Source organism: Microtus oregoni, unplaced genomic scaffold, assembly GCF_018167655.1.
Source record: "Microtus oregoni isolate MIOR12 unplaced genomic scaffold, Mior012 000001F_ref0000356, whole genome shotgun sequence".
Taxonomy (NCBI): Eukaryota; Metazoa; Chordata; class Mammalia; order Rodentia; family Cricetidae; genus Microtus; species Microtus oregoni.
This window is the reverse complement of record NW_024543060.1, coordinates 74960552-74988175: the sequence shown is the minus strand read 5'-3', so window position 1 is coordinate 74988175 and position 27624 is coordinate 74960552. Positions and strand designations below refer to the sequence as shown.

Here is a 27624-nt window from a genome sequence, read left to right as displayed (position 1 = left end):
GTATTGTGGTCTTTACTTTCCAAGAGTTTGTTCTCAACTAAATCCCTGCACCATGGTAACATAATATGACCACTCTAGTTGTTATTAGAATGGTACTGTATTTTGGGAGGAAAGGGGGTATAAGTTTCAAACATGTGTTGTTTTTCTGCATGGCATAATTAGATATTTTCATGCTAAGGTTTTGTAACATAAATAATTTAACTTCTCATCTACAAATAGTATTTTGAGCATACTATTAAATTTGTTTTTTTTCTTATCTAAGCATCCTCATTTGTATACTACTTATGAGTGATTGGATGTCTGCTTACTATCAATACTAGTGATATTAGAATCTCTCTTTAATCAAATCAATTACAGACAAATAGGAACTTTTAATGCATAGGTTTGAAGCAGTGTTCACAGCACACCTGGCCATGGTTCTAAGATATATTCCCAGTAACTGTCCTTGTTCTTATATTCTACAGTGTCAAATCTATCATGGTAACAGACACTGGAGTGAAAAGATCAGAAGCAGATAACAGATGTATGTAGTGAAGGTGGGGACAGGGATTGTTTGATGTCACTTCCTTTGTGGTTCCCAAACCACTATAACTAACCACAGTAGAATGAATGAAAGGTTCTAGTCAAATGCATGGATAGAATGTGTACTTTGAAATGAACATTAACCACTAATTTAAAATGTATTCTTGCAAGGAGGTTATGAATCACAGCAACATGTGGACTTTGGATTCTAATCTGAGCATACTGGTCAACATAGGCGTTTAAGATAAACAGAAACAATTGATTGTAATGTAGATTAAATGATGCCAAGACAATATCAGGAGTTTTCCTAGTTACAACCATGCGATAATTAAATGGATGAAAATGCCGATTCTCGAAAGATCTATAGCGAGCAAGACTGCTATGAAATCTGGAGTTCATTTTTAAGTCCATTCGTTACTGCAACAATGGGAGCCAACTGAGGGAGTGAGCATTCAGAACTATGCTAGCTGCTGAATGTAGGTAGTGGATTGATGGAGTCTTACCATACAGAGAAAAAAAATGTCTCTTTTGCTTCCAATCCCACTTCTAAAACCCCCTTTAAAAGAATGTATTCTGTTTCTTACAAACTAAACACTCTGATACTTTTTAAATTAATAATCAATTAATTATGTATGTTCTGATTATTCCTATGTTCTGGGACACCTAATTCATAGTTACCTTACATACTTTTGGGTTGTCATTACTGCTGGAGCTAATACTAGACATTCCTATCCTTGTTAGCACTGATATGTTCAGTGTTTTCAAAGTTATAGTAATAATAGATGCTCAAGAAAAAAACCTCAGAAGGTGAAAAATTCTTAAAATAGTTCAATTAATTGAAATATCTACAAAACATGTTATTTAAATGCCATTTTTTCTGTGAGATTAAAAAAATGGGGAAATGATTTAAGAAAACTCCTAGACTCCAAAATAACATTACTAAAATAAAATCACCCAGAAGCTAGGAAGATGACCAAAGCAGTGAAATTCTTGATGTGGGGTTCCCCTCTGTATGCTAGGAATAAATTTTATTGCTGTTGGTTAATAAAGAAGCTACTTTTAGCCAGTGGCTTAACAGAGTAAAGTCAGGTGGAAAATCCAAACAGAGATGAAGAGAGTGTCTGGGAGATGCCATGTAGCTGCCAATGAAGACAGACATGCCCCAGAACCTTGCTGGTAAACCACGAGCCTTGTGGTAGAGATGGGTTAATTTAAGATGAAAAAGCTAGCTGAAAATATGCTTAAGCTCTTGGCCAAACATTATTGTAATTAATATAGTTTCTGCGTGATTATTTTGGGTCTGGGTGCCCAGGAAACGAACGAGCAGTCTCTGCCTACAAATGCTTACTGCATAATCTTGAGAACCTGAGTTCAGATCCCTCCAGCAGCTGCACAAATGCCAGGCAGCATGGTAGCCCACTTGCAGACTCAGCACTCAGAAAGCTGAGAAAGGAAGTCCTCATGACAAGCTGCCTCGGTAGACCAGCATTCTGAGCAGGCACTGTGCTTTTTAAAAAGATCCTAACTCAACTAAAAGAGTGAAAGAGATTGAGGGGAATACCACCCATCAACCTTGAACCTCAACAAGCTTGTGAACATAATCATGCTCCCATACACACGAGAGCATGCATTCTCATGTGCACATGCTAGACATAAAAATCATAATAGACAGGTGGATGTAGTATGTCTACTGACCAGCCATCATGGCCAAAATTATGAGTTCTGGTTCTGGGAGAGACCATGTCTCAAAAACCAGAGTGATGGCTCTAACAGGAGAGAGACAATCTAAGGATTGGACCCCTGGTAGGTCAACAACACTCCAGTAGATGTCATTCCATCTGAAATATATGGACAGCACAAACTGGAGTCAATAGGTTATTAAATATAAATAATTAAATTATAGACATGACATTGGGCATGCTAGGGAGGTGGGGGTGAAACTTGGAGGAATAAAGAGAAAGGAATTGGGGTGAATATGATCGAAACACATTGAAAATCTCTAAGAATTAATAAAGGTGTTTTTAAAACTAAATGAAGCAATAGGGAAATACATCCCAATACAAGCCTTTAAGTGAGCACACATGGGAAGACTCACACGTGGCATGTGCATACATTCTCACATACACATACGCACATGCACACACAGAGAGAGATACACACATACACACACACACACACACACACACACACACAAATCATTTTTAATCTTGGCCAGGAAAACATTTTGGGAAAAGATAGAGGATCCCCGGAAGGCCATCATTCATAATAGTATAAAGAACCTAGGAAAGAGAATCTACGGTAGGACAAAGTAAAGCTTTTCTATCTTCTTACAACTCATTTGAGCTCTGACTCCATAGGGAAATGGGGAAGGATATGAATCACAAAGATATAATTCAGAAACACTCTGGTATTCCAGCCAATAGGCGCTGCTGGAACCACACAGCTGCTCCCACTATCAATCATTCGCTCTTTGAAAATCTCCCATATACAAAGCTCTGTGGATGACATCATGAGGTAGCACAAGGAGCTTCTCCTTAAACAGTGATTTTTGCATTAAAATCTCTCGATAGTTTCAACCACATGTCAAATAAATCTTGGCGAGGCAACCATAGCATTCCGACAATTAACTAAGTTGAACAGACCTGTTGACAAACTGCCATTTTGACATCAGAGTTGACTTGAATGCTTTTGACTCCGAATCTCACCCCAATTCTAATTTTCATTGAAAAGTGCCCATCTCAAACCAGGGCAATGAATTGAACTCTAGTTTCCTATCAAGCCAGAGTATTGCAGATGATCATGGATTGTCCCATCCTGAGAATAGTTCTCGCACATTGTCTCCATCGTGGATCTGACATGCCGCCTGGAGAAAGCTGCCAAGTATGATGACATCAAGAAGGTGGTGAAGCAGGCATCCGAGGGCCCACTAAAGGGCATCCTGGGCTACACTGAGGACCAGGTCGTCTCCTGTGACTTTAACAGTGACTCCCACTCTTCCACCTTCAATGCTGGGGCTGGCATTGCTCTCAATGACAACTTTGTAAAGCTCATTTCCTGGTACGACAATGAATTCGGCTACAGCAACAGAGTGGTGGATCTTATGGCCTACATGGCCTCCAAGGAGTAAGAAGCCCGCCCTGGACCACCCATCCCAGCAAGGACACAGCAAGAGAGAGGTCCTCGGCTGCTGAGCGGTCCCTGGCCTAACTAACCCTTAACACTGAGCATCTCCCTCACAGTTTCCATCCCAGACCCCCAGAATAGCAGGAGGGGGCTTAGGGAGCCCTACTCTCTTGAATACCATCAATAAAGTTCATTGCACCCCTAATGAAAAAAATGGCATTAGGTTAGTTGTTAGACTTTTCCAGTGAGAAAAGAGTGGATTTTAATAGCAAAATATGACTATATGGGTTTAAACTTTAAAAAGAACGTCAAGAGGCAGAGGGAAAGAGGTAGAACTAAAGGAACTAGACTGGTAAAGGAAAGCCCAGTGCAATGCTGACAATTTTGACAATTTGAGTGCAAATGACTGGACGTGATAGCTATTGACTTGTTGACTTTCCACATTAAGTAAATTTGTTACTGGTCTTACCATCCTGAGCACTACAGGATGCGTAGTAGCATCCCTGGCCCATATCCCTTAAAAGTATATCTCCAGTTGTCATAAAGACAATGTCTTTAGAGGTTACCCTACATTAAAAAAAAAAAAAAAAAGCAAAGTTGCTCCTAGCTGAAAACCACTGAATTAGGGAATGTCACAATTCATCAACATGAAAGGCCTAGCAAATGTTACAGAGGAATCCTTGGAATTTATGTGAAAGAGCTAGAAGTCTGCAGAGTTAAATTCCTAATCCACCTGAATAAACCAACTTGATTTTACATGTAGTAACCTTCAATGCAACAAGTGGAATTTCTATCAGCTCAGACTCAGTGGAGTTCTGCTTAATTGAATTCGTGGGATGTCTGACTTATCCTTAAAAGATACGCCTATTTCAATATATCATTTGTATTGTTCTCAAAAACAAGGAGTAAAAGGGAAGTTTATAGTTAACATGTTTGAAAGCATCCTAAAGGATGCTGACTCTGGGCATTATCTGGGTGAGCAAATGTTTCAGGCTTTAGTCAGGTTTTGCTCCATCTGTGTTCAATATACTCTCATACTCTCGCTAAGGCATTCCTACCTACTCAGCCTCCTCTGGATCGACTAACCAGGCTCTTTCCTCTGGTTCACCAGGCAAAGACATTGATGTACTTGAGAAAGGTGTAGGGTGAAAAAAACCATCAATATTGATCTCTGAAGTCTATGATGCTACCAGCCAAGTTGATGACTGCTAGATAAAATTGCCTCTGGAAATATCAAAATATGATATTCAACTAGATATCATTTCATAGAGGGATGACAACAATGATCTTCAGGCTTCAGTCCCAAAAGAATAAAGTTTACAAAAATTTAATTTTAATCTTTCTTTTAATAGGAGAAATTCGCACTAATGGAGAAATTAGTTCTGCTCAGCATGGATCTAGCTTAACTCACTATAGAACACTATGCTGAGTTAGGGGGAAGGATCACTGTAAAACTACAAAATGCACACAGGAGAGGGACTCAGTAGAAATGATCTGGAAACCAGAACTAATGAGAAAGGGAAGCTGTTGCATAAAAAAAACTGTCCATCCACAATAAAAAGTTAAAGCCTTATGTATTAATTGTATTAATATTCAGAATAGCATCTTAAGATACCATAAGGCAAATAAAATGCTGAATGTTTCTGCCCACGAGATGTCACTTGGCCACTCTAGTGAAATTTCAGCTCCCTTCTATGGTCATGTGATCAAATTAGTAAGACTAGTGATAACAGTGTAGGTTAGATTGTATTTTCATGGTTTCAAATCCCCAAAGGTCACTATCAGAAATACAAGTCTAAAAGGAGAGCAGGGAGCCTTAGTAAACATCACCAACCAAATATTTCAGCCCCAAACAGCTGAAGAATCAAAGTATCTCATTTTGGTAACCCATGCCCAGAAAGATGAACACAGTATGTACTCACTAATAAGTGGATACTAGCTGTAAAGCAAAGGATAATGAGCCTATAGTCCATGACCCGAGAGAAGCTAAGTAAGAAGCTGAACCCTAGGAAAAACATATATAGATCTACTTGGAAATGGGAAATAGACAAGACTGCCTGACAAAACTGGGAGCATGGAGAGGGGGCTTTCTTTTCTTTTTTTTTATTGATTTTTATTGAGCTCTACATTTTTATCTGATCCCCTCCCTGCCTCTACCCCATAAGATGAGGGCTTTTTAGAGACATGGTTTCTCTGTAGCTTTGGAATCTGTCCTGGAACTAACTCTTGTAGACCAGGCTGGCCTTTAACTCAGAGATCTGCTTGTCTCTGCCTCCTGAGTGCTGGAATTAAAGGTGTGTGCCACCACCACCTGGCTAGATTGATGAATATCCAGCAACTGTTGAAAACAAAGGCAGAGACTAGCAGCAGACCACTGAGCTGAGCTCCCAAAGTCCAGCTGAAGATCACAAGGAGTAAGAATATGAGAAAAGAGATCATAACCATGATGGGGATACCCACTGAAACAGTTTACCTGAGCTAATGGGAGCTCACCAACTCCAGCAAGACAGGGAAGGAACTATCAGGGAACCAAACTAGATCCTCTGAATCTGGGTGGCAGTTGTATGGCTGGGGCAGACTGAGAGGCCACTGGCAGGGACATTAGGATTTATTCCTACCACTTGTACTGGCTTTCTGGGAACCCATTATCTTTGGATGGATACCTTGCTCAGCCTAGATATAATAGGGAGGGCCTTGGACATTCCCCAAAGCAATGTGCCTTACCCTCTCTGAGGAGTGGATGGAGGTGGGGAGGAAGTGGGAATTGGAATTGGTATGTTAAATGAAAACAGATAGTTTGTTTTCTTTTTTTAAAAAATAAAATATGTATCTCATTCATCCATGCATATTCTGAATTTATTGAAATATATAGAACCCATAGTTGCAAAAAGAGCCAAAAAATATTTTAAAAAAAACAACAACAGTATAAAGCACAGCAGAGACAGGCCAAATACCCAAGGCCCCTTGGTTAAGACCTTTGTATTATATCCACCACCCATATGAATGTTCTAAAGTGAACACAGCAATCATTCACACGAGGAAGTAGAGCACCTGAAACGAATTTGGTGTAAGAAGAAATGATCCCTTTACAGACATAAGAACGAGTGACTCTTCTTAAGAGGAGTTGAGAAATTGAATGTCCAGTAGAGGGAAAGCTCTAATGCCAAGATTAATTCCAATAAGTCGTAAATATCAGCACAGAATTTACTACAATGTCAGCTGCATTGATAAGCTCTTGATACATAGACATCATCCATGAAGTCCTCATCACTGACCTTTTATTATAGGAAATCGTGTAATTCCTAACTTAAATCTCAAGTCGTAAGAGTTAAGCCTCCCTTCCCAGGATTAAGCCATCAGTATTGGCAGAACCAGGCACTAAGCCCTCATCATTTGCCTTCTACACCTACACTCTTAACCATTTTAACTTGTAATAGCCAGGTCCATATTTAAATGCACATTGGACAACTCTAATAATAATATCCTTTCTACTATGTTGCAGAATCTCCATCTGGTCCTTTCGGGACCTTTAACTTCGAGAGAAAAACAGGTGTGTCTGGCCAGTCAACAAATGCTATTAGCCAACTTGGAAAACGTGTCACCTGGTTCAAAGAAAACCGTGCATCTATTTTAAGATGTCTTCAGCAGCAACAAATGTTTAAGCTTCTGCTCTTTGATGAGACGCTAACTAGAATATCAGAAAACATATAACTCGCGATCCATTACACAGAATAAAGAACACAACATACGACTGAAGTTTAACCTGGGGATGGAGGTGGGTCACAACTTAGAGTGAGAAATACCGAATAGCTACATAGCATTAGGACCACAGTGAAATCAATGCCAGAGTTAAAGGAGGTCTTCTGGTACCAGAAATAGAGGGAGTGGGGAGACAGAGAATGGTACTATAGTATAAGAATAGAAATTCTGAACTAAAAACAGCAGAAGCCAATTTCTTAATAAGCCTCACATACATCTCTAATGGCCCACTGATTGCTACTCTGTTTCTAAGTACACTTAGCCTTAGAGTGCCCCCGAGGAGGTTCTGAGAAGTCTGGGGACTTCAAGGGTTCTCACAGGTGAGTGGCTGGCTGGCTGGACTGGAGAGTAGACAGTGCCACACGTCAGCCACCTGCACTTCCTACCAACAAGAGAAGAAAATAAGGCAGCCACTGTGCTGAAATGCAATGTATTAAGAAGCCTGAAGCCTCTCATGTTGAATGGGGCACTTGGCTTTCTTTGTATTTAGTTACATGTTTTCACTAATAAATGTAACGCTGAGGCTGTTAGCTAGCTTCTTAGGTCCAAAAGGACAGAATCACTTGTGGACAGTAGTCTTTTTCTTTTTCCTTTCTTTTTTCATTCTTGGCAACTGTTCTAAGTTATAAGCCTCCAAGAGAGCACTGACATCACAATCATTGTCTCCAAGCCACTCATTAACAGGATTGGAGTAATAAAACCCACATATAGAAATAGCTTTAGTTCTGTGTGATGGCTCCATGAACATTTTTCATATGAAAGAGCCTAGTGACACTAACTGACAGGTTCTAAAATAGACTACGATCTAGTTAATATCTCAATGTATTTTACTTCCTGGTCTAGCAAGTTTGTCAAGTTTTTATGTAGAAGGTTGGCAAATCCACCAAGTCATCAGGACGAGAACCAACCAATATTTTGCCTTGGCAAAGTGGGAAATGAAAGTGCAGTACCTCATCTTGTCCTGTGAGTAGTGTGTTTTCCAAAACGACTCCTGTCTCCTGGACTGATACCCTCACACGGTATTGGTTGATGATTCCATTTGGTTGTCGAGGTTTCCGCCAAGTAATTCTTATTTCTGTGGCTTCTACCTCTGTGATTTGTAAATCAAACACTGCACCTGGAACTAAAAAGTATTTTGAAATAGAATTAAAAAGAGAAAATACAGTTTCCAATGCAAACTATTCCCTAAATCCTTAGCCCATAATATTAGATATATAAATAGCTCTGGGGAAATTGACTAGAATAATTACTAACATATTAAAAAGTTCAGTATGGCAAAAGATTCCTTAAATGCATGGAAATTTAAAACTAGCTTTATGTGCATTCCTCTCAAAATATGAGCAACAGGGTCACATGAAATCATTTCCCCAAAACAAAATGTCATACCATTTGATCAGACCGCATCACTAAAATAATCTCCAGACTGGCAAGATGCTCAGGAAACTGCTTGCCTCTGAGCCTGACAACTTGAGCTTGAGTATCTCAGCTGGATGCACAGAACTCCCAATGAAAGGAAAGAAAGAACAGACTTTCCAGTGCTGCTCCCTAACCTCCACAATCACACCATGACAAGTTCAGGGCTCCAACAGTTCACAAACACAGCAATAATAGTGAGGAGGAAGAGGAGGAGGAGGAGGAGGAGGAGGAGGAGGAGGAGGAGGAGGAGAAGAAGAAGAAGAAGAAGAAGAAGAAGAAGAAGAAGAAGAAGAAATTTCCAAAGATGCTCTTATGAATAATTAATGTCTAGTCAAAACCTTGAAGTCTTTATAAAAAAAAATTAATAACACACCCCCAAACAGTCTCTGGCACAGCCAGGATGCAATGAGATATAGTTGACAATGGCAATTTGCTGTCTCTTAGTTTATTACATGAACCTGTGTGAAGACTCAGTGGAATTAATTTGTCTGCTGAGTTTATACGTTAACCATCTAGGACAAGCAAACAACTGTTTGCATACAGCACCAAGTAGTTAAAACAAGTGTTAGGTGTAAAATGGTCAAGAGCGATATCTGGGAAACCTCCCAGTGCCTTGAAGACAATGAAGCAAGACTAAATAGGGTAGGCATTCCATTATGTTTGTGAATGACCTGAAAACCGAATCCCTTTCTTTACCTATAGAACAGACAGACAGACAGACAGACAGACACACACACACACACACACACACACACACACACACATATTTGTCTTCTCTTTAACTCCCATAAGGTTACTGTATGGATCAAAACTCAAAGGAACTTCTAGACTACAGGTTCAAGAAAAAGAAAATATGACATGAAAACATTGCTCTTTATACTTTATGGTCAAGATGTAATAGCACATTTAGCTTATGTGCCTTTGGCATCTCTGAATGGTCTAGGGTTAGTAAATTTACAAGAGAATCACACCACCTCAGGAAAACACAGAGAAGAAGAACCCCCTTCCCTTTCCAAAACAATAGAAAGTGAAAATAATATCACAACTCCCACAAGTATCATTGCAATTAGAGAACATATTTATAACTAATCCAAACATGTAGTATGCTATAGCTGTGTAGATTTTGCTTCCAATAGATTGTTTTTCCTTTGTCTTCAAAAAATTTTCAGTATGGAAACCATCTAGACAATGTAATAATATAACTATTTCCAAGGACATGGATACTTACGACTGAAAAAAATCATTCTGGTGGTTAAGATTTTAGTGTCTAGCATGGGCAAACGCCATAATGGAAAGAGGGACTAAGATCAATTAAATTAGCTACAAATTTTGAGTCTTTAATGAAGGGTAACTCTTTAGACTCCTCTCCCCGAGATGTTCTGATCTGCGGAGAGGGCATGGTTTGGTCTAAGAAAGATGCTAAGGAAAGAGTTCTAGCGAAGGACCACACAATCAGTGAGTCCTTCATTCATCTTTGAACACATTCATGGTCCTGAAAACACAAGGACGAAAGAAGCAGAAAGCCTTCTACAGCAGCTCACCTGTTTTATTTCAGTGAAATTATCATTTTATGTAGAAGCAAAGTTTTATTTTTATTATCAAATTAAGTAAAAGAAAGCTCTATTCCACTGCAAACATTGTTTCTAGCTATGTTGCTATCACTGTGTTTACCCCTCTGTGTTATCCAAGAGCAGAAAAGTTTCTCAAGTTACTGTAAGGTCGCAAAGCAGAGCAACAGAAACAGCAAACCTCTTTTTACCTTTCTTTCACACCCTTTTATGGAGCTGCTGTGTAGCAAAGACCTTAAACAGCATTGTGTAATATAGATCACAGAAGAAAGCAGCCATTTTTCAAATTAATTTAAATTTTAACGTATAACTCATAACTAAACTTTTTATTTAACCAGACAATAAGTCTTCTAGTTGAGAAATAAATGAATTGTCCTTTCTTCTTCGTGAAAGCTTAGTAGGAACACATCGAAAATATCAATATCATAGAAAAATACATGTCTACTATAACTATTAGCATGTGAGCCCAATTAATAAATAAATTTTATGTATTTTTACTATATTCCCTTTTACACATATTTATCCACAAAACTAAAAATTACATCATGACACTAATGCTGACGATCGTAATTCAAATGAAGATTAAGATGCTAAATTCGTTTTACCGACCATAAAAAATTTAGTTGATGAAGGAAGTGAAGCAGACAGTCCTGTTTTCTCTTTAAAAAGTCACTTATCTGGTATCCCAGATGCTCTTATGGAGAAACCAGAGAAGCGCGGATTAGGTTGATCCCTTTAATATCGATACAAAATTAAAGAAAACCAAGCACACAGGGCAATTATTCACAGTGCAGAATCAATTCTGAAGGTGTTAGCCACAGAGAATGAGTCGTTCTCAACACAACACATTTGAAAGGTTTGTGAAAAATGAGAAGTAGAACAGAAACAAAACTAATACACACCAATTCTGGTAAATTTCAAATTTTTAGATGGAAAGCTCTTTTCTCCTACTAGAAGAAATGAAATAGGGCACTGATATTGAAACAAAGGAAATACATGAAAGTAACCTTTCTCCATAATTTAATTCAGCTAGATTAAACTTCTATTCAAAGACTATGAGGAAACACTAAAACTAAAATCTAAAGAGATTTATGAAAAAACACGAAGTGATGGGATTCTGTTGTTTTCCAACAATTATGTGATATTTGGAACATTGGGCAGTATTAAATTACAATTCCCTCCTCTGTCATCTCTCTTCATGCCTAAGTAGATATGTGCTCAGTAAAATAGTAAAGGATGTGCTCATAAAAACATTAGGGAAAGATCCTGGAGAGCTACTATAGAAGTAGCATCCTTTCTCTGATAACCAAATAGACTATGGATCTTAAGTGACTTGGTGTTAATGAACTCGGTCGCCCTGTGGTAGCACATGCCATTCTCTATAAGAAGTCAACTCAGCATTTGCCTAAGAATTTCTGGATGCTAGTCAGAATCCTATTTAGGAGAAGTAAGCTAGTTCTAATTATTCTAATTAAAGCAGAAAATTGAGTACTTTAAGATATGGGGCAGTGAATAAATAATGCTAATTAAAATACAGCAAACCTTGTTATAACGATAAATGGTACAGAATAAGATTCGGATCTTAATTTTCTTGACTGTAGCTAGTGCAGTGAGTTATTAGGTCGCTTCAGAATTCTTTTATGGCACAATTTCATTATTGCGAGGAGGATTAACTAACGTCAGTAACCGAAAACATTTTACAGTTGCTAAAGCCCACGAAAACTTCCTGAAGCTGAAAGGTCATGGATCCCCACAAAGAAAGGCAGGCTTGGACAGGTTAGATCCACGCCTTTCCAGCCTTCGTAGGTATTGCTGTAGCCAGTGGAGAACCCCCTAAGTGTCTCCAGGATGCAGTCTCTAAGATAGGAAGCTATTGGAGATGGTAAGATGAAATTCAGGACCAATGGCTTTTCATATTCAACAAAAGAGTCATCCGTTCAAGATAATTCAGTGTGAAAAACAGTCCATGTGAAAATTCTGAATGAGGGTCCTCAGGATTCTGTGCATTTTGTGAAGAAAACACGTACAAATAAAGGGAATGAAATTTTAAGTGACATCAATTTCAGGCAAGGTAGCCTTGTCTGTGGCAACGTATTACCTTGGCCAAATAATTCCTTATCTTGGTCAAATGCTGGAGATCAAGATTAATGATAAAAAGTAATGATTTTGTTGGGTTTTAAAATTTGTCTTGCTTTGATTATTCCCATTCTGAAGATTGATCCTAAGTTCCTAACACTTGCTAAATATGAACGCTACCACTGAGCACGAGCAGGTAAACAGGATCACCCAGGTTTGACCCTGGACACAAAAGGTAAAAAGAAAGAACCACAGTCCACACCAGAAAGCTGTTCCCTGATTATCTTAACACATGCCCCTTGGCATAGAGGTATGCAATACACACACACATACACACACAAACACACATACACACACACTAAATGTTTAATGAAAGAAAAAAATCAGTGGGTTAAATAAATTTGAGAAAAATCTCCACTGTGTTTCTCTTGACTTTCTGAGAAATGCTGAAGAGTCCTGTTTGGATTGAATTAGAGAAAACTAGGAAAACCATACAAAGCGAAGGCTCTTTGGATGGGGCAAAACCTTAAAGTCTCAACATCAACAAATGAAACCTTTCTCCTCATGACTATACATTCCCATTTTAATCTTCATATTCACCTATACAAATGTATAACATGCACATAGATTTTAATCTTAAGTCAATAAATACTATATTCTTCTACATTATTCAACAAACAGATCATATTAAGGTTAAATATTTTTTTTCTTTAAAAAGAGACAGATGATTAGAATTTCCTGACACTTGCTGCCCTCTAATGGTCTAATCCATGAGCAAGAACGGTGAAGACATGCCCAGTTCAATTAAGTAGGCAGGTGAGTGCGTGTGTGTGCACGCACGTGTGTGTGTATTGCCAGTTGCTGTATGTTAGCTACTACACAAACTGCAAATTTTTAAGTGTTAATTTATTCTGAACCACAATTGCCTTCATACCAATAATTGTATCTAAGCAGAAATGAAGCCATTGAGCAAGTTAAGGATGAGCCATAAAATTGGTTCTTTATAACAATATAAAAATGATACTAGAACAATAGATTTCACCCAATATATTGATGCTTAATAAGCACACATACGATAATTTCTTGAGATACGTTATTTTCATAATTTCTGTAAACTCTGAAAACTTTGTATTTTGTTCCCACTAGTTCAGAAAACCCTTTGATTATCAAAATACATTGTTCTGGGTGATAGGAATATAGTGATGCCTTCGGAAATGGCTTTTGTGAGAAAACACATTCCATGTCTGCCTAATACTGCCATTAAGCAATATTAAAAGAGTGAGATTAATTTATGACTTCTGGTGTTTGTAAAAAGCCGTTTTGACTCCTTGACACCTTCAGTGCACACAATCTTCTCCAGTCCGTGCTGCTGGGTCTTTTTTCTCTACGAAGCATGCTGAAGTTTTAGTATTCTAGAGAACACTGATTCACAACAAGGTAGGCAGCAATTTAGCAAGGAAAATTATGGGATTTAAGTAGACATAAACCAAATTCCTTCTAAAATTGTTTTACCAGTTCAATAAAATTCACAAGCATTTGAAAAATGGTCGCATTAACTCTGCATGAGAGAAAGTTCTTACCGTCTGGAGGGGTAAATACTGAAAGATTTGATTTGGGTCCCACCCCTGCACTGGTTTCTGCAGCAACATAGACATCATACATTGTAAATGGTGTCAGGTGCGTAAATGCAAATCTGAGTTCTTTCGTGCTATTATCCAAAATCCGCCCTGCACAAAGCAGACCAGACCAATGGGTTATTTTTATAAATATGTAATCATTTCATATAATGTGTAAAAGCAAGGACAATAACCAGACTACTAAACTAAAATCTTATTATTATGAGTGAATATATTTTAAATATTTGGTTTAGTTCTATGCAAATTTGAACAGTAGAAACAACATAAGATATTCCAGTGCTTAACATAATTTTCTTATGTTAAAGAGTTCTGTTGAGTTCCTATTTTCCTTTTTAATATACTTAAATGGAAAACAGCGGCTAGAAACATAGTTCATCTAGGATACTGTTTGCCTAACACACTCAAAGCTCTGGGTTAGGTCCCCAGCATATAATGATGGTGAGCATGATGGTGTGTGATATAATTCAAGATCTCAGAGCTTGAAGAAGAAACAGGAGGGTCAAAGAGCACTATTGCCCTGCCTCTTTATAGGAAGTCCACAGTTCTCAAACCCATGTCAACATGATATCCATTAGCTTGGGCCATTTACTTTCATTCTGCTCATGGTGTATAACTCTACACTACCATTTCAGTGTGTACTGATTTTATTATCCTGAGAGATAAGCATTAAATTATAAAGCCTTCTTAAGTAATTTTCTGATCATACATATCATCAGTACCTACAAAAGATGTATTATCTCATTTTCATGCAATTATCTCCTGCCATATTATTCTACCTGAACTCCACTTATTCATTAAATTAATGAGGAAACATTAATTTCACTAAACCTCCCATTCAAGAATCTTACATTGGCTATGCTATTACTTCATTTGGACCCTCATCCCTGATGCCCACTTCACTCAATATCATTGTCATTAACAATTGCCTCACATAAAACTTCAGTGCTCTTCAGTTGCTCTTGCTGAAGGAGGGAGAAAAAAAGCACAAACCCATTCCAACTTTCATGACGTGGACCTTGACCACGTTCCAAATAATTCCTAAAATGGTGCCTTGCATTTTCTCAAATTCCATAGGCAAATGGTCTTGCCTTCTCAATGATTGTTTTATGCTTTCTCTTCAGACCTCCAAAACCTCCTGTCTCCTCTTCAGTCTCAGGTAGAGGTCTTGTTCCAATTACAGTGAAATATTTAAGTCAATAAGAAAATGTCTGCACAATCCCACCAACAACCCCTTTCCTCCCACCATACTCTGCCTTACTACAAACCAACGGTTCTCAACCTGTGGGTCAATATTACCTTTGGCAAGTATTTTTAATCTCCAAAAATATTTGCATTATGATTCATAACAGTAGCAAAAGTGCAATTAGAGAGTAGCAAAGAAACCAATTGTCATTACAACTTGAGGAACCCTTTTAAAAGACTGCAGTATTAGGAATGCTACGATCCACTTCTATAGACAAGCCATATTTGTATCTTAGTTCAATCCCTGTATTTAAGGAGATCTTACCTCTACCATCAGAAACACCTTAATTCTCAGCTCTCTTATGTCAATTTTCCTTTTGTTTCTCATTTTTAGCAACCCAACAATATTTAGTCCCAATAAAACTAAATTTGTCAACTCTACTTATTCTCATGCCTACTTCCTCCTCCTTTGAATTTTTCAACATTCAAACTTCTGATTAAAAGAATGTATATGCCATTCAAGAGCTGAAAAAATACCAAATAGAAAAGATGTGTGTGAGTGGGTACCTATGGACTCGGGGGGGGGGGGCGTACATACATGCATGTGAGCACACTGGGAGCAATTATAGGAAATGAGATTTCTTTTACTTTTATAAACTTCATGTATTAGATTTTCAGAAGTTACTTAGAAATAAGTCTACTCACTCATTGCCTACCACAGACATTGCACAAGGAAAGAATTTGCAACTTTAAGGCTTTTTTTTAGTGCTTCACATAAACAGCAGTGTAAGAGTTTATGTTATTTGCTCACTGCCAGAGTTAAACTTTCACAGAGACTATGAGATCACATATTCCGTAAAAATTAATGTTTAATTTACGGCCTGTAGTATATCTGCATTCCTCTAGTTCCTCTGACAAGATAACACTCAAGTCCCACTTGTTTAAAGGTGGAGAATTTGTTGCCATTTAAAACCACCAATATCACTTTGAAAACCTTTTCACAGCGGATTTAGGGTCACAATAACACTGCACAGAATACAGGAATTCCCTGTAGAATATCCAGAGAGCTCTGGTGATTAGAAGTGAATGCCTGTTATACATGGAAACCTGATTAGTCATAGTCTAAAATTAATGTTCTTTTAAATATAAGTCAAGATCTGGATCAAATGCTTGAAGGTGTAGGTCATGTCTAAAATTTTCCTGAGAGTCCTTCTCTAGTTCTTCCTTCCCCGTTGAGAACATGAATAGCACTTTAGCCTCCTTTCATGCATTTGTGGTTTTAAACAGAAGAGCTAAAGGACTTGATTTCCTCATTAATTTTCAATTATTTACCTCAATTTAGGGTCCTTTCAAGAATTTGTGTTTTTAAAAATAAATAGAAATGATCCATTGTTTTATAGGTTTTATTTTAAAGTGTAAAGGCAAAATGGACTAAGTCGTACCTGTTGGTCCATATAATTCAATTCTGTAGCTAAACTTCCCTGTTACAATAGTCGGTGGGTCCCATGAAATGGAAAAGGCCTTTCCTGTGACATTGCCTGTTACACAGTTTTGTGGTGGTCCTTCAGGCACTGAAATTAACAAAAAGAAAATAAATACAATATATATATGATAAAGAGATGCCCTGTTAAAAACAAGTAGTGCAATACAAAGTATAAAAAAACACACTAAAAGCAAAGTATGTTAAACTTGAAAAAAATTACAAAAGCTTAGAAATGAAGTATTTGAGTAAGGCCCATGAAATGATTAGATTAACCTCTTCTCACAGTTTTCTAAATAAATGTATATGATGATGCAATGTACTTCATTCTTAAAATTACTGTAAACTAATCCTTCCAATGTCATATCCTCCCAGTATAATCACATGCATATTAGTTATACATAGCCATATATAACATATATAATACATACATTAATCATTAATATCTCTCTGTCTCTGTCTCTCTCTTGCTCACACACACATTCACACACATACACACACACACACACACACACACACACACACAAATGCTTCCAACCAATGTGGATATTTGGCTTGAGAAACTCTTTCTCATGGACATACAGATAGAATAGAAAAGTTAAGGAGAAAAAACCCTCAAACATAGGCCCAATGACCTTTATTTTTCACATCAGAATATATCTTTGTTCTAATGAACAACTCTGAGTATTTACTCAAAATTCTTGTCCAATAAATTTAATTTTATATGATTTTTTCGTGATTCAAATATAGCTATTTAAATAGAGACTATAATAATTTCAAAGTAACAGGTGAAGGAAAATAATAGGACCCGACATACATGCCTTTGAACCAAAAGAAAAAATTGCCTTACCAATAATTTCTGGTATCCTCAAAACTACAAATCATATCTGATGCCTGATGCTATATTACAATATACTTATCAGACATCTATTTGGTGTTAAGATGTGTGATATATATTTTGTGTTAATATCAGGTACATATTATGTTCATAATATCTACACTATTTGTTATGATACTGTATCAGTATCCACATAAATAAATCATACCTATAAATATGACTTTCCAAAATGAATAGTGTTAATGATGTCTAACTTAGCCCCAAAGTCCCAACACAGAGAAGGGCCTAATTACTGCCTCTATTTTTCAATCAAGAAAAATGCTGTGCATAAAGATATGTGTGGTTATATATTCAACCTCTGTTATAATTTGACACTGAAATGTTGATCAAGATTAGCTCTGCTGATTCAAATAGTGTCTTGTACATCTGGTAATAATGTACCAGTGGGAAGACTACAGATAACTAAGATGTATTGAAAGAGTAAAGACAATTAGGAAGAATTATAGAGGGCATAGATTGATAGTTGCCATTAACACTAACTAAAGAATTCCCTCTTTCAAACCTCTTTTCCTTTTAGATGTTGTTTAGCACCGAAGACATTCCCAGTAGATGCCTATTATCTAATATGGGAGAAAGAGTTCCTTAAAGACAGTAAGATTAACAGTAAAAAAAAAAATCTATGGACAGAATGAAAGATTAATCCTATATATAACTTCAGGTCATTTTCTCTTTTTCTAACAAAATTAAATCATACCTGATTCTGGTGTCCTAACAATGGTACTATCAATATACCCTGCTTCCGTTGTAACAGCTGAAACTTCAAAGAGATATGTCGTATATGGTCGCAGGTGCGTCACCACAAAACTAACAGGCTCTTTCCACACAGAGCTGATCTTACTCCGGGCCAATGTGCTGGATGGATGTGTAGTGCGAAGAGGAGGTGTAACTCTACCGAGGGTCGGAGGCGGGCTGGTGGTACTCCACAGAAAAGACTCGCTGTTCTCCTAGTGAGTAAAGGAAACAGCAAAAGGAAAAACCACAGGAGAAGTCTAGGTAAACATAAGGAGCACCACCCATTTAGTTTTTTCTTTGTACTATAAATATCATTTCTCAATGTATATGAGAAATTTAACAAATTGAGTTTCAGAAAAAAAATCTAGATTTTAATCATGGTCACTGATGTCTATAATATTAGAACAGAATGTATCTATTATATCCATTGTATTATATCCATCTCTAAATTTTCTGTAGAATTTAAAGTAGCATAAAATTAAGGTAAAGAAGCAGCTAAATTATCATTAAGAATTTTTAAATTTCATACTAAGTCAATAGACCAAAAGACCTAAGAAAATTTTAATCTCCATTCTTAACTATTCCCACCAGTTGTTAAATCATAAGTATTCAAATGATAAAAAAACAACAATAAAAAAGTTATGTTTTCAGATATTAGGGTTCACACATTGTGTGTATTCAAAATAGATTGGAATTTGAAACAAAAGATTTTGAAACTTCACTAAACTATTTTTAAAAAGTAACTATTGCTTGGCCGTTTTTCCATCAGTGGTAACACAATAAAAAATACCAAAGATAATTTCGGGAAAAGCATTACTTTAGTATTTCCATAGATTTTGCATCGATGAAAAATGGCAATATTTTCACAAAGATTTGCCACCACATTAAACATCCCACCAGTTTAATCTAACATTGACTGTCTTCCCCTACAGGTACCTTCTCCTATGACACAAGGACTTACGGCCTCTACTCCAGTAGAAACTACACTGTCATACCTCAATTGGAACACCCACCACACACACCCTGTCTCCATCTGTCCTTTCTCCACTACTGGTGTGGGCAGTCCTTCTGTATATGTGTTGCTTTTATTGGTTAATTAATAAAGAATCTGCCTTGGTCTGTGATAGGGCAGAGTAGAGCTAGGTGGGGAAAACTAAACTGGATGCTGAGAGAAAGAAGGAGGAGTGGAGAGATGCCATTTAGCCACCATAGTGGAGAGACGTGAACTGCCAGATGGAACCTTGCCCGTAGGCTATGAGCCTCATGGTAAAATATAAAATAATGGAAATGGATTAATGTAAGAGCTAGCCAACAAGAAACTAAAGCTAATAGACCAAATAGTGATTTAATTAATATAGTTTCTGAGTAATTATTTCAGGTCTGAGCAGCCGGGAACAAACAAGCAGCCTCTTACAACACACTACTGAACCAAATGCTGTCCCATTAATGAAGTCTTTTAAGATCAGCCTTGTAGATGTTATCTTCCAATCTTTAATGCACAGCCCTAAAATAGAGTCAGTGTCACATAACATGACACTTATAGCCTAAGAGTATAATTTTGAAAAATATAAAAACTTGAAGATGTAAGCTTAATAAAAATTTTGATGTGAGAAAACATGCTGCAGGAACACTTACATTACATTCTGGCAATTTCCCAGTCAAAATATCCTCCACTTTGATGGAGACATCCTTCACCACTATGCCGCTTCTGGCATGTTTGACACTGATCTTGAAGCTGGTGATTTTTCCATTTGGTTGCCGAGGTAAATACCAAATCAAGTTTACTGCAGAATAGTTAAGGGCTTCAACTGTAAGATTGACCACTTTACCCGGAGCTGGGGATAGCACAGGGGTAAGAGAAGAGGGGAAACTATTGTAAAACTTAAAATGCTCTTTATGTTTTTTAAAAGCATTAAATTTCCACATAATTTGAAACTAAATATGTAATACCTTGATAAAATCATCTTTCTACCTAAATATATATTTATTTTAAATTTTTTACAAAATGTAGTTGAGCCATATCTGCATATTTCAGAATTATTGGTCGACCACATCCATTCATTCAATGAAGTATTTCAAATACACTTGCAAACTATTCAATCAATAACTCTTTGTGAATATACAAATATGGACTGAAATTTTACTTCCTTAAATATTTTGAAATTATTTAGGTAATGTAGAAGTAGCCAAAATGCACAAAATTCTTATCTAAAAAGTTCATAAATATTTAGTGTCTAATGTCAAGTAGATAGCTATCCAAATAATAGTTGATGATTTTTTTTCTTTTGAGTTTTAAATATGCTCAAAAACAACCTTTCCTCCAAATGCCTTACTATCAATTATTAATTATCTATAACAATAATCTGAATGTTTAGTTTCAGTGACAACTATATGATATCAGAGTGAAAATAAACTGTGTACATTAGTTTGTATGCAAATAAATAATCAAGGTCTTTAAGATTATAGAATAAAACAAAAATGCTTGGGGTAAGACTCTGTCTAATAATCATGGTGACTGGGAGTAAGTTGCCAAATGCTAGGGTTTAGGTTTTCACTGTATCAAAAAATGCCAAAGTCTGATTTGTAAAAGAAGGCTGTGTAAATCCTGCAAGAGGTTTAGTCTGAGATTCAAGACAAGTTAGACAAATAGAATGAAGAAATTCTAAGCTGACTGTATTTTAATGACAAAGATAAATTACCAGTTATTGAGAATAATTTCTAAGAGATAAAATAATAAGCAGAAAGTTCCTTAAAGAGAATTAATGAAATGGAGTTGAAATTTAAGAAGTTTGTTAAGCATTTAATGTTCAATTTTTAGAGGTATACAAAATACAATAAAACAAAGGAGCAGAGATTGTTAAAGGCATGATATTGTACAATTGTAAAATTAAGATTTTTCATGAATATTAATTGTTAAAATTCTCTCATTGTAGTTATATATTATCTGAATATTTTCAAAATATTTATATGTTAATAAAAGATTGCACACAAACTGAAATATTTCCAACTGGGCCTTAAAAAATGAACAAATGCAAAGAAGTGGAATTTGTAAGGTAACTGCACCTTTATTAAGATCTGAAACTTTGTTTCCAAAATGTAAATAATAAACATTGATCAAATACCATTCTGCTAAATCAGGCTTAAAAAAACAACAAAACAAAAACATCCCTGAAGGAAGATGTTTATATTAACTTGTTTTAACATTATTTTTGCTTCAGTGAAATATTTCTGGTATACTTCTTTGAGGTTTCATTGTGTTTGAAAATTAATTGTCCTGTCTGTGATTGAAGTGTTTTTCTCTAAAGATTCTGCTTCTTGATTGCATGCACTAGCATCTTGATTGTAGATTTTATATGGAGCAAAGTCATGCATTGATGTAGGAAGTCCTTCTGCATATATGTTGCTTTTATTGGTTAATGAATAAAGAAACTGGCTTGGCCTGATAGGGCAGAGCAGACCTCTGCAGGAGGGGAAAACTAAACTGAATGCTGGGAGAAAGATGGAGGAGTCAAAGAAAAGCCATGGAGTCGCCAGAGACAGACATGCATAAATTTTGCTGGTAAACCAGTCATGTGGTGATACACAGATTAATGGAGATGGGTTAGTTTAGAATATAAGAGTTAGCCAGAAATACGCTTAAGCTATTGACCAAACAGTATTGTAAATAATATGGGTTCTGTGTGATTAATTTTGGAGTCTGGGTGGCTGGGAAATGAACAAGCAGCCTCCTACAATACATCTTGACCCAACTACAGGTTTACTATAAAGTACCCAAAGTCCCACAAATCAAGACTTGTATACAGCCTGTGTACACAGAATTTCATTTTTCTAAATTACTTTTTAAACATAGAGCTGCAAGTTCTTCCTTTAATATTTAAATCTGAAATAAATTTTACATTTTCTTGAAAAAAGAAAAAAAGAACAACGCTCTTTAGGGGGTTAAGTGCAGGGCTTTTAATGTTAGTAGACAGACTCCAATATCATTCAGCACGATATCATTGGTTAATTTGTATTTTAGAACTACTGTTTTCATAGAAAAAGTTTCTCCTTTCTTAATAATTACACATACCATGTATTCCATAGAATTCAATATATATTAAATCAGTAACTTGATTGCTGAGTGTACTACACATTTTTTCTATACTGACTATTGTAAATTCTTTATATAGCAGGGCCCATGCTAAACTATGCTCAGCATTGGGAAATTTTGCACACACACACACACACACACACACACGTATACATATACATATGTACATATGTATGTACAGATATATATCATTCATAATTTCAAAAATCATAGAAATTATTGTATAGCCTTATAATCTACCTGGCATATTAAGTCACATATTTATTTTCCTTATCCCATTAGAATATAAGATTCATGGAAAATATTTGTTATTGGTGATACTATTGTCTATTTTTCTATTTACTTATTTGATTTCTAATTGGATTAGATGGCTAAGGAGGAAATGAAAATGGATTGGACAGCAAAGTTTGCAGTGTGGGTTAAGACCCTGGTTACATCTTATTAAAGTGCTCACAGAAGTTGCTGGTAGATTTCCACATTACTTGGAAGGAGGAACTGAAGATGACATCAAGATTCCTCTCGGTCACAGGGAGAAAGAAGATGTGTGAACTGTTTGGTTATGGCTGAGTGTTACAGAACAATCACCAAAGTCCGTATTATCATGTATAATGTCACAAAATGCTTTTCACTGGAGCTTATAGGAAAAGACATATAGAGGCCCACTTGGCAAAAGCCTATTTACATCACTAAATGCTAAATATGAGGCCAACCTGGATGACATAATGACTTCAAGCCTAGCCTAGTCTGCAGAGAAAGAACTTTTCTTAAAATAAATAAATTAAATTAAAATAAAGCTGTTTTGCCTAACAAGACAAAAAATAATTTTTATTCTATTGTTCTTGTACTTTCAAATACTCTGCTCCCAACGTTATAGTAAATATCTGTTATGATTAGAAAGAACAATTTTGTTTTTCAGAATGCTCTTACTACCCCAAATAACTAATAGGAATTGAAAGGACATCCTCAATAACTTTATACCTTTTGCATCATATTTTCATTGTATTCCATTTTTTAAATGATAAGAACTCATGATTAAATTAATTTAGAATTAATGACTTCATAAAATTACCGCTTTCTGCAGTTTGGAAAAGAAATGGGTCACTAAACACTCCGATGCCAGCACTGTTTTCGGCAGCAACCTGAAACAGATCAAGGGTTTGAGATTCAGATTCTTCCTAAATACACAGATTCTGAAGTGATACAGCATTCACTTCCCCACAAGGTAAGCTCTAAAGGAATTCTTAACCATATTCCCAAGATAAAAAGCGACATGGGTGGGAAGTGTGGGGTGGGAGAGGGTTCATATATCCAAATGAAGAACTAGTCTGGCCAACATGCTTCACATGAAAAGAAGTGGATGAAGGAGAAGACAGAAGGCTTAACTGTGTTCATAAAAGACATCATGGTAGAACATGAACCCAGTTGAAATATTTTTTTCCAAAGCCAGTCTTTACCCACTACAAATATGAGACGGACTACCCATATGGAATCAGACATTAAGGCTCACACTGTACAATGGGGCATATGAGTACTCGCAGAAAGGTATCAGCAATAAATAAATAAAGAGTCGGCTTAATTAACAACATAGAGTACAAAGTCAAAATTTAACAGGGACCCAAACTATGTTTTACTTGCATAATTTAGTCAAATAGACCAGAAAAGACACTGAAAATGGCAGCGAGACTCCTAAGCCATGAGTGGAAGGGGGTAATCTTGTTGTGTAGTTCTTCCGCTTGCCAGATGGGGAACTTTAGGTAATTTGCTTAACTCTTTTAGAGACATATGTTTTTCTCATAATAATATACCTATGTCACTGGGTCTTTCTGAGACTCACTGAAATAATATACAGAGACTACTTTACAGACTTTTTCCCCATAGGTGTTACTTATACTGAAGATATCAAATGTACCATGCCAAATTCCCTTTGGAATTTATCAGTGGCTAGCATTTATTTGAAGAGAGCAAATGTCACAACAGTGATTTATGAAGTGTGAGATGAAACGTAGACTACTGGCTTCTTAATCAGACTGAAATGAGAGAATTCAGAGCAATCAAGTACAAAGTCATAAAAATAGATCTAAGCAGAACTAGCCTGGGCAAACCATCTTGCCCTCAACAATGATTTCTTACATGCCGTTAAATTTATTATTTACTGATTACACTCAGAAGCGTATATGGTGTGTGCTCATTAACCTAAATATGCATATGTTTCTCGAAAATACATTTTGCAACTTTCAGATGTCAAAAACCTTTCTTACAGCGTCTTTTCTGTTGTGTTTTATCATCAAGGAAGGCTGCCACAGCTTGTAAGGCCACACACTCAACTCTAACACAGTTTTCTTTTCTGTACTCATTTTTCTTCGCAACCCCAAGAAGAGAAGCATGTCGGGGCTGGTGAGGTGGCTCAAAAGGTAAGGATTTTTGCCACCAAGCCTGACAACCTGTGTCAGAGCTCACGGATCCAGAGGTAGAAGGAAAGAATCAACTCTCGCTAATTGTCCCTTGACATCAACACATGGGGTCACTTGTACCATGACATGCACATCCCCTGGAACACACACCCCATACAACACAATAAATAAATAATAAATATTAATGTGTTCAAAAAGAAGACAAGGTGTGTATATTAAGTTAAAAATAGCAAGGAGCCAAGCAGATGCCTCTGTTCTTTACTTTCTCATCCGCAAATGCCACAGTGATCCCTAATTGCAAACATTTCTATTTAATCTAATATAGTACTGCTTTGTGTAAGCTCATATTTATTTAGTATTCAAATCAAACATTAAATCATGAAGCTTTAATGTTGCAAAGTATTAGGCAATTTTAGAAAGGCAAAAGTGAGTGAGAGCTCAATAAAACTTCTTGAATGAAACAGAATTGAACTCATTATTTTTAGTAAAACTGTATCTTCAATTGTTTTCGATCCATCATCCAAAAGCACATTCAAGTTCAACAGGGTTAGAAGAAAATACAAACATGAAACGTAAGCCTGATTGAAAAGAACTGTATTTCAGGTTGGGCATGTGAATTGGTGATTGAGCATTTGCCTGACATGCATGGGGTTTGTTCCTTCCTTGCACAGCAAGAAATAAAAATAAAATAATAAACAAATAGAACATAGTATTTTCATTTGGAAACCCAAAGTACTTAATTTAAACTTAATTTGCTTTCCCTAGGAGATATTAAGATAAAGCTTTTCAAAACGGATTAGTATGTAAATATTCATCTAGGTAGAGATGAAGAAAGATTTCAATTACCTCAGCAGGTTTTACATGTGCAGTTGGGTGTTGAGAACAGGTAGCCAGCCGGTCACTACCTTTTCAGTGACTCCGTGTATTTGCCCAGCAGATGTACAAGGTGGACAAAAGCTCTTGCACTTGTCTCATGGGTTTACTATTTAACACTAAGTATCCACTCACACGATATTTACCTTAATCTCGTATGTTGTTCCAGGGTTAAGGTTAGTGAGCAGAACCTCCAAACTGTCCGGCTTTGCTCTGGCTCGGGTGTATGCTGTCTGCATCCATGGGCACACTTCCTTGTATTTAACAACATAAGATAGGATCCTTCCATTCGGGTTGGGTGGGGTATTCCAGGAAAGAAGAATCCCAGCAGATCCAACTCTTTCCCCAGCAAGGAAGACTGGAGGCCCTGGTTCTATTATTTTAAATATACATTATTAAATGATCTATTTACACCAAAAAGAGTAAAAAAATATATATATTTATAAACATAAACTTTTGAACTTCCCAGAAACCAGTATGAATGTTTTCTCCTTAGAGTTTTGCTTTAAAAAGAAAGGCTAAGAAATAAATTCTTTGAGGTAATACTACAAACATTCTTTTGTAAAAATGTCGAAAATGGAATGCTACCAAACACTGCATGCTAAATATACTTTTGACGAGTCATTTTTTTGAAAGAATTTGTTAATACAAGGTTTACCTGCAAGAATTAAGAAAAGAAAAAACAGTCCTAACAACTGAATAATCTTTTCTTAACCAGAATGGTGAGTTTGTTTTCTTGGCTCTAATAATTCAAATATGTCTGTTAACAGTCGTTCTGATACACTTCACAGGCAAGTACAATAGAAGACACCTTTTCTCTTTGAAAGTAATTGAAACAAAAGAGCCCAGAGAAGGCAAGTTCTACACATTTTCTCAACTTCCCATTTGATTTTAATGACTCTGTACTGATCTCGTACGGAAAACGCAAAGGCTGCCCATGTAAGCAGCTCTATCCAACAGAGCTGGGATGAGCAAACACACTGTGGAAAGGAATTGAAAACATGGACCTACTTGTCACATTTGTTGATGCTGTTCTGCTCACGGGCGAGCTGTATGTCGTAGCCGAAATCGAAGAGAGCGTTATATCATACCCAGTGCCGTAAACAGCATTGGAAACACCCACCTAGATTGCAAAGAGTTAAGTAAATACCATATTATTTCTGAAAAGCAAGTTAAAAGAATTAATCTATCATCATTTAAATAGATAACACTTTTCTACATAGCTATACTGTTCAAAATTTCAAAAAGAAAGTTCCATATTATTACAAAGTATGAATTTGCTGTATCATGTAACTGTCTACTAAGTAACATAAAACATGTTGAAACTTACAAAATGCCCTGTGTTATCAAAGTGTAAATCAGTATTTCTACAGATGCCAGCTCTTTGTCAGGAAGGCAACAATGACATCCTCAAAACATTTCCAGCCTTTTACTTGGTCCCCCCTTCTAAGAGTACCTATAAAATACCTGTGTCTCTGAAGTTCCGATAAAAAGGAAAAGAAAAAAGAAAAACAAATCCATCATTATTCCATTTTTTCATGCGGCAGAATCACATTGATGGCTCTAAAGAGAAATGTTGCCTGCATTAATGATTTAAAGTCAGATCCTCCTGGCGAGTACACAATTAATGAGCCTGGATTACTCAATAGCTCTGCCCTTTCTTTGTTAAACTATTCATGAACTCTTGGATGGATGGCTGTAGGTTCAGTGCACGCACACGCACACACACACACACAGAGAGAGAGAGAGAGAGAGAGAGAGAGAGAGAGAGAGAAGACAGAAGAGACATTACTAAGACAAAACCTCAGGATGTTGAAACTTATTCATTTTTGCCACATCTTCATGTCCTTGAAGCCC

The 27624-nt window shown here is 36.5% G+C and overlaps 1 protein-coding gene across 2 annotated transcripts in view; it reads right to left on the bottom strand.

Annotated features, from left to right (window-relative positions):
* Positions 1-27291, bottom strand: part of Ptprq (protein tyrosine phosphatase receptor type Q) — a 172856-nt gene extending 145565 nt beyond the window's left edge. Inside the window, exons 1-9 of one of the 2 annotated variants that reach the window (XM_041672384.1) lie at positions 27235-27291; positions 26779-26890; positions 25914-26140; positions 23553-23622; positions 20029-20228; positions 18356-18605; positions 16726-16854; positions 14045-14191; positions 8355-8527 (exon numbers count right to left, since the gene is read on the bottom strand). In XM_041672384.1, coding sequence (XP_041528318.1) covers positions 8355-8527; positions 14045-14191; positions 16726-16854; positions 18356-18605; positions 20029-20228; positions 23553-23622; positions 25914-26140; positions 26779-26890; positions 27235-27291 — 1365 coding nt within the window. The remainder of the gene's footprint in view (positions 1-8354; positions 8528-14044; positions 14192-16725; positions 16855-18355; positions 18606-20028; positions 20229-23552; positions 23623-25913; positions 26141-26778; positions 26891-27234) is intronic. The other variant, XM_041672376.1, reaches the window with a different exon arrangement.
* Between the last annotated feature and the right edge of the window lie 333 nt (positions 27292-27624).